At 35.6% G+C, this 9,099-nt stretch overlaps 1 protein-coding gene across 1 annotated transcript in view; it reads left to right on the top strand.

Annotated features, from left to right (window-relative positions):
- Positions 1-9,099, top strand: part of LOC142352900 (protein dachsous-like) — a 165,768-nt gene that overhangs the window by 83,231 nt on the left and 73,438 nt on the right. Inside the window, exon 25 of the mRNA XM_075405055.1 lies at positions 8,184-8,403. Within this exon, the coding sequence (XP_075261170.1) occupies positions 8,184-8,403 (220 nt within the window). The remainder of the gene's footprint in view (positions 1-8,183; positions 8,404-9,099) is intronic.

The following is a 9,099-nucleotide window of genomic DNA, read 5'->3' as shown; positions in this document are numbered from 1 at the left end:
CTCTTATTTTTTAATCTCAGACGCAGTAACGTACAGACGCACGGGAATAAGTTTTGCTCTTTCTGGCAGCGCTATTCATATGCCTCAGAGTGTGCCGGGGTTCCAAACGGCCGACTGACATTGATAGTTCTTGCAGTGCTTTTTTCACTACCAACTCGTATCTTGTGCCTTAGTAGGCAAAATCTTTTATGACCCTCAGGCGCACGAGCTATCTTTCACAGAGTAACGTGCTATATAACAACATACAATTTGTAACTGGGGGTCATATAAACATTGGGGGGGGGGAAACAGAATAGATCATTCACTTATATAACACAACCTATAATTAGAGTTATAGTGCCTTGACTTTGGCGCTGCTATGAGCATGTATTTTTGCGGTAAGTTTACATACGATGCTGTATCTTTATAGTGGGGGCTCACAGCTCCATCCATTGGATGGATCACGCCCCTGATTAATTAAGAATCAGTGATTCGCGAAATACCGGTCTACCCATGTTACCATGTGCTCGCTCATAAATTTTATCATGAAATTAGAACGCAACGGTTTGCGACCTATTAATTTAGTTAGCACACATAATGAGCTCACTCATATCAAATTTCGAGCCAAAAACATTCACTCAACAAAAAGTTATTAACGAACGAGCACTTGGCATGACCCATTTTTTCGGGGTACAGAGTCTGAAATCATGAATATTTACCAACATACTGAACCAATCGGAACCAGACATGGCGCATTAAAACCGCCTTAAAATGAGCTTTATAACCATATCTATGACTTTTAATTTGAGTCAGTGGTTCAAGAAAGACCGGCCTGCGAGTAGAGGGCAAGTTGATCCAAGTCGACCCATGTTACCTTGCGCTCGTTCATTTTTTTTCGTGAAATTGGAACGCAACGGTTTGCGACCTATTAATTTAGTTAGCACACATAATGAGCTCACTCATATCAAATTTTGAGCCAAAAAAATTCGCTCAACAAAAAGTTATTAACGAACGAGCACTCAGCATGACCAATTTTTTCCGGGTACAGAGTCTGAAATCATGAATATTTACCAAAATACTAAACCAATGGGAACCAGACATGGCGCATTAGAACCGCCTTGAAATGAGCTTTATAACCATATATATGACTTTTAATATGAGTCAGTGTTTCGCGAAAGACCGGCCTGCGAGTAGAGGGCAAGTTGATCCAAGTCGACCCATGTTACCTTGCGCTCGTTCATTTTTTTTTCGTGAAATTGACACGCAACGGTTTGAGACCTATTAATTTAGTTAGCACACATAATGAGCTCACTCATATCAAATTTTGAGCCAAAAACATTCGCTCAACAAAAAGTTATTAACGAACGAGCACTCGGCATGACCCATTTTTTCGGGGTACAGAGTCTGAAATCATGAATATTTACCAAAATACTGAACCAATCGGAACCAGACATGGCGCATTAGAACCGCCTTAAACTGAGCTTTATAACCATATATATGACTCTTAATTTGAGTCAGTAGTTCGCGAAAGACCGGCCTGCGAGTAGAAGGCAAGTTGACCCAAGTCGACCCATGTAGTAGTAGTAGTAGTAGTAGTAGTGAAATTAGTACGCAACTAGTTGAGACCTATTAAATTAGTTAGCACACATGAGTTGGGTGTGGAGGGTGTCATGTTGGGATGTTGGGGGTGTTGATGTGGGGGGGGGTTGATGTGGTGATGGGGTTGGGGTTTGATGGAGCTCCATATCCAGACAAAGCACCACGCGCTCGATCATTAATATCTCCGCGAAAATGATACCAATCAAGCTCGCACATATATTGTTTGTTAGAGCGGATAATAGGCTTACTCATATCAAAAAATCATTCAGATCGATTCACTCAATAAAAAGTTATTAACGATGGCCCATCGGGCATACCTCAGATTTTCGGGTGTCACAACGCCAGATCTTTAATAACTCCATCAATTTTGGGTCAAATTAAACGGGACATAGCTCATTGAGACCGTTATTATCTAAGCTTTAAAACTATATATGGCACATTAAATTTGGATCACTGGTTGATGAGAAATTAGGTACTGAGCACCGCCTAAATCGACCTACCTTCACAAGAGGTACCTCGAGCTCGATCATTAATAACTCTACCAAATTGATACCAATCAAGCTCGCACATATATTGTTTGTTAGAGCAGATAATAGGCTTACTCATATCAAAAAATCATCCAGATCGAATCACTCATTAAAAAGTTATTAACGATGGGCCATCGGGCATACCTCAGATTTTCGGGTGTCACAACGCCAGATCTTTAATAACTCCATCAGTTTTGGGTCAAATTAAACGAGACATAGCTCATTGAGACCGTTATTATCTAAGCTTTAAAACTATATATGGCACATTAAATTTGGATCACTGGTTGATGAGAAATTAGGTACTGAGCACTGTGTAATTTGACCACAAAATATAGCCGAAATGCCCGTATGCCAGCCAATATGCCAACCAATATGCCACCAAAATATACCGTGGTATGCCCATGGCATGCCTGGTATGCCCATAATACATTGCTAAACTAACAGAGGGCAGGATTGGCTCTTCTGACAATCTGTACATCGGCACTGCCATATGCCCATTTTCGTCCCCATTTTGACCATTTCGTGGCAGACCATTTTGACCATTCCCACTACTATCGAGCAGGTTTCCACGACTTTGTAAAACTGGGCCCCTTGACAGCATGGGAACCGTCACAGTCTTCTTCATAACTTTTCCTCGATTCGAATACCCAGACATTTCAAGATCTCAAATATATATATGTTGATTTTCGGCTAAAATTCGGCTCCAAACGGCTGAAAAATGGCTGAAAACGGCCCAAAACACCTGAAATACCCTCAATAGACCCTCCCGGGGTGCTAATATCACCCAATAATCAATTTGGTATGCCCCCGGCATCATTTTCTAGCACCCCGGGAAAGTGGCCAAAAAGTAATGCCAAAATCGTGGCACGTTGCGAAATTTTTTTGAATTCGAAAATTTCACTCGAATTTTTTTGAAAAGTTGGTTTTGACTTGGGAATCAACTTCCAAGTGTTATCCAAGTCTTGGTTAAGACTTGGCAGACTTGTAAGACTTGTATTTAGACTTGCCCAGTACTGGAAACCTAGATAAGACTTGGATTTAGACTTGCCTAGTACTGAAATTGACTTGGCGTTAGGTCCGGGCAGGAAAATATATACTTTTTTTCTCGAAATACGATATCTTAGTTTTTATTAATCATGAATAATAATAATAAGGATTTTCAACCCAAACGGTTAAAAAAGTCATGATAACAGAAGTCGTTGTATCACTCAAATGGCTATTAATAGGTAATTGGGTCTGTTAGAGGTCGAAAAGAAATCATTCGAAGTCCATGATGGCCGATTGGTGCTCGTCTGTGAATTTAAAATTTTTTAAACTTAGTAGTGTATCGTGAAGAACTAAACTTGAAGAATGGATAGAACGACCTTGAAAGAACTAATTTCAACAATTAAGAGCCTTAAAATAAAAGTAACAATGAGAATCGATAATGTGCGTTTCAACCTTGAAAATAATAATTTATACAATTTAATTGACTAAAACTCACCTCGGCCTATAATGTCAATCTGCGTTCAGATTAAAAATCAAATTCATGGGCTTGTTGACGAGTAGCTTTCTACTATTTTGAATATCCACTTTTTTCTAGGATTAATGTAGTAGCCTGTTTCTTAAAAAACTGACGACAGCTATCGAATATTTGTATTATATCTCGAATTGTCCTTTGCTTCCACTATTTTATTGCAAAACTTTCTCGGTACTAAAGAAATAAAATGAACTAAAGGACTTTAATAATAACAATTAATTAATTAACAATGAAATAAATCTGTAAAGGTACTTAGGAAAACGGAAACCATATTTTGTGAAAACAAATTCAGTCTCAAGTTCTCCCAAATTAAATTATGCAGTGGCTCATCAAGCAATTGATCGATAGCTGCAGAAAACTTTTTGATATCACTCTTTTAGCTGCTTTTGTCAAATTAAATGAAACAGTAGAAAAGTTCTAAAAAATGATCCAAATTGTTTCGCACCATTAAATATAAGAAGTTGAAGTTATCGCCATCGCTATATCTTGTATGCTTATGTCAATAAAATAGCCACTTTGTTTGAGTTTTATAATTTTTGGAAAAAAATAGAGTCGCACTCTTCTTTACAAATTCTTCTGGACTTTTGGTTATCATCAATCAAAAATATTTCATGTACTTTGAACGAGATCTCATTTTTTATAGTGGAACACGATTACGATTTAAAAATTGTTTTCAGTGGACTATAAACACCTTGATTGATTATTCTGATTTTCGAAAAAAACCGAAAAAAAATAACAAAAATATAAATTTTGTTAACTCATGTGAACATAAAATTTATTTTTCTCGGGCCGATTACAAGAAATACTGAACTTGTTTTTTGTTTTTTGTGCGGAAGGTTTTTAATTACAGGAGAAAATTATCCGGCAGCGATTCCCATTAGCTCTTTTCAGTTGAAAGAGCAGACAAAAATAATTGTCGCACAAAAGAACTGACACTATTTCAATGCTATTTCGCAGTTAGGCATTTTCATTTTCATTAATGACAAATTACCAACATTAGCGATAAGCATTACACACGATGCCAGTGACTAATTAGATCAAAGTTCAAATACCAGGCATCTAAGACTTGGATTATTGGGCTAAAAGTTTTCAATTTTTGATTTCGTTACTTGACTTTGACTGCAATCAATTTTTACTTGAGAAACCGCTTCTGAAACTCAAGATGAACTGATTACAAGAAAAGTAAAACTAATCCATGAAATTGAACAATAATTCACGCCAAAATGTAGCTAATGCGACAAAATTTGGTAAAGGCAAACGAATTTTTTATTGAAGAAGTAAAGTTCATAGCCGGAAAAATCGTGAAATTCAGCCCGGAGAACTAAATTCATAGACAAATTGCGAAATATTAGATCTGACCATTCGAGCAATTGAGAATCGCGAGTGAAACAGGCAAACAGAGGCTCCCAATGTTTGGAGGAAAACGAAATTAATAGCATTAAAATTGTAGATAAATCTGGTCCAATCGTCTTCAATGCCTCGATTTCCATTCAAAAAAGAATGAGAGCTGGGACATAAAAACTGTAATCTGTAAGAATTTTTCTTGAATGAATAACGCGAACAACTAGCACAAAGTTTTAAAGATGCGCAAGAAGATTCTTGGTATTCGTGTCTTCGGAAACGTCAACGTATTGTTGAAAGATTTAAATTTCATTTTAAAAAGTGAAAAAATTTATGCTAATATTATTTAATCTGATGTCAGCAAAACCATTTTCTTCTGCTGAAAGCTGATGTACCTATTGATGCTTGCGCAAACTTTACAAAGTGTTATAGTCGGCTTGACGTCGAAAAATGCATTTTTTTTCGCGTTAATTTTTTATTAACAATACATTTACTTAAAAAACATTTGAATGGAAAGTGTGGCTTGAACTGGGGCTATTTTTGTGCGAGAATTTTTTTCCAATCAAAAAATTCTAGATTTGTAAATAGAAAATAAATGTAACCCAATGATTTGTAACCAAGAGCTCTTCAATGGTACCTTTTCTGTATTTACCTAAATTTGCTAAACAAAAAAGTAGCGCTTGTATGAAGTTCTTAGCCCCCATTTTAGAGATTGGAGCAACAAGGGCTTGTGTGAGTATTCTTTCTATGGCACAGATGGTTCTAACGTAGTGAATGTTTTAAGAAACATATAAGAAAAATCCAATGACGACTACTGTTTCCAAAAAAAAAGAAGTAGTTGTTTGTTGATTGGAGAGTTATTTGGTGAGAAAAAAAATCTGTTTTTAAAATTTTTCTACAGTCTAGTTTTATGATGCCAAGTTACTGCTTTCAATCGCACCTCACTCTTTGCTCACTAGCAGCAAACATATCGTACCAAATTTGTATTTTTGTCGCCAACTACTTGATCCCTCATAAACAAGTTTCACATAGGTTTTCTTTTCAACAATCGCGTAGCTTTCAAAATACCAGATACTAATAAAAGAGAAGTACAGATTGAAATTTTAAAAAAAAGTAGGCTGAGTTATAAAAAATGTAAAACAAATTTTTTTGAATTGGGTTTTTGGGAATAGAATCCGTTTTCGATTTTACAAACCTAATTTTTATAGTTTTACAAAAATCTGGAAGAATTTTAATCTATGGTTACTTCACTTTCCACTGTTTTTCATTTTTTATACGTTTGAGAACCATGAATCAATTATAAGTAGGATTCCTGAAAATTTAAAAAAAACGTAGAAAACTAATCGATAAATGAAAGAATTTATATGCACAGAAAGCATGTTGAGTCAAATTTGAGAGAAACTTAAAATTCTCCACTATTATTCTCCCCAATTTAACGGAAATTTTGTTTCATAAAAGTCTGATAAAAGAGCGTGACAAGTTGCGTCCCGAAAACAATTATTTGCAAAAAAATTGTTTGCACCTAAACACTTCAATTTTTAAAATGCATAAAAAATAGTTCTCATTCAATGAATGAATACCAATTGCGAAACGAAAAAGAACAACAACATAATTGTTTGCTTACAAAATTCCCCACAATATGCTAAATACTGGTTTCTAATAATTGTTAGACATCTTCTCATTTGTTTCGGTTAGACCGTTGATCAATCCAATGACTGTCAGAGACATCTTGACCAACAATTAATGCACTATAATACCAAAAAGCTACGTACACCAAGAAAATTTTTAAAAAGCTGCACAAGCATTAAAAAAGTTATTTTTAGTTTAAATCAGTTTTCTAATAACGGGAAATTAGGCTTTTAGTTTTTCTATTATATAGTAGACAGTTTATGAAGTTCTGAAATTTTTAAGGACATCTGAGTCAAGGTTTTGGGTATTTTTCTTCCAAATTTTACTAAATTTCACTCGGTTTTCGTAATTCTTGATTCACAATTGCCTATAAATTTTCAATTGGATTCAGATCGGAACTAATGCCCACCATTCCAGTACCTCCCTCTCCTCTTCTTTTGGAATTTGATGACAATCTTTGCTGTATGCACAGAGGCATCATCTGGTTGAAAAATAAGGTTTTGAAAATGCAATTCAGTTTCGTAATTTTTCAACGATTCCAAGCGAACTGGGCAATTTAGCTTGTTTGATCATGCCTTCGCGACAATCAAACGTTTTGAGCAAAAGTGACACTTAAAGCGCACAAATTGTGCTGTAGGTAGCTTTTTGGTACTATGAAGTAAACACAAACAACAAAGTACTTGAAGTTGAAAATTTATATATTTTACTACATTTGATAAACTGGACTTTGTAATCTTGAAGGGTTCACCTCTAGTTACAGTGCCCATTAAATAACTCGAAATAAACCCATGATTAAAAAAACTAATACCAAAAGCTTGAATCTAGAAGAAGGCAAAAATTCGTAAAAAAAGTCTGAATTGAAATAAAATTTGATCAAAAATATTGCGTTCTTTTAAGCAAACACTACTCAAAATCAATCAAATCAATAGATCTACAAATACACTAGAAAATTAACGGTAAAGAGGAAAGACTAAAGAAACTATACAAAGTTGAAGATTGCCAAAAGAGTTTTAAAAGAACGTCCAACGGGGCAACATCGCACAAATGGCTAAAAAATATTTAAATACCTAATATTAGCCTGAGATGGTCAAATATGATTCCATGCATACTATTACTTGCCAAAATAATTGAGACAAACTTCTTTGGCAAAAACGTAAAACTTCAAGAAGCCCCTTTGAAAATTGCTCGCTTATCAAAAATTTTTTACACTTATTTTTGTCCATAGTTCTTAGAATACTTCATGAATAAAAACAATTCTCTCTTTTTCTTTGACATTTGTTCAGCAGATGGACCTAAACACTAGTTTTCACGTGCGACGTTTGACTTTGCATCCTGCGAAAATAGAAGTCACGGATAAAAAGAATAGATCACCATAACTCCTTTTCGAGTTCTAAAAACACATATTTAAAAATTCTACAGTGGTAGCGGGTGTGGTACCACTCGTTCTTGAATTCTCAAATTGGAATTTGAATTTTGATTGGAGAAAAAAGACGGCCTAAGATAGTTCATTTCATTTTCCTTGAAATTGTTGTCGCAATAACTTTTGCATCATATACATTAAGCTGCATCTTTGTGTGATTTTGTTCCAGGAATTAACTCGTACGAACTGGTGGTCGAAATTGCCGACTTGGGCACCTACCGAGGACCCAAAACGGGCACTGTATCTCTCACAATTTCAATCGTGGATGCAAACAGTGACCCTGTGTTTGAACAGAGCAGATACAATGTCACTATGGAAGAGTGTGTAGCCAATCATACTTACATTCTCAGACCTAATGTAACAGATGTCGACAGAGAAGCTAATAAAAGGTCAGTTAAAACTACTGCAACCTTGGATACAGCAATAATCACCCAAGAGCCTGGTCCATACCAAAGGTTTTCGCCAGATCGACTTGGAAAGAGGACATGGGGTCCCATAGGGCCCCATGCGACCGAAGCTTATAGTGTGGGCAAATTTTTGGTCGTGCCTTGCAATTGGCTATTAACTTTATCTAATCTGCTTGATCTGGCTGATTAATCTTAACCCACAGTTCGGTATATTAAATCGCATGATTGGGTAATTCGTTTAACAACATCCAATAAATAATGAAATTTGATCTGAAAATTCTACTCTGGTCATTTAAAATCGAGAACCAAGTCAGTACTCTCAATTTTTTCAGTTTCTCAAAATCGGCAAAAACTTTTTCCGATTCTCTGACTTCATTAATGAAGGAAAAAGCTCTAGGAAAAACCCGAAAAACCACCCAGTCATTTTGTTCTGCAGCTTTTGATGTGCAAAATATTTACTAGAGAAATGATTGAAAAATCTCACATCTCTTCAGATTATTGATATCATTCTGGGGCGAGAGAATATTTAAAAATAGCAGAAATTCGGGAAAAGTTTGGAGGAAACGTCCAGAATCGAGTAAAATGACGCTAGGCACGTTTTTATTTTTACAGGAGAACCATTATGAACGTTCTTTCAGCTCTTTACTCAGCATCAAAATCTTTTGATTAAATCAGCAT

Source organism: Convolutriloba macropyga, chromosome 14 (genome assembly GCF_964194025.1).
Source record: "Convolutriloba macropyga chromosome 14, txConMacr16.3, whole genome shotgun sequence".
NCBI classification, from domain to species: Eukaryota; Metazoa; Xenacoelomorpha; order Acoela; family Convolutidae; genus Convolutriloba; species Convolutriloba macropyga.
This window is presented reverse-complemented; position numbering and strand designations above follow the sequence as displayed.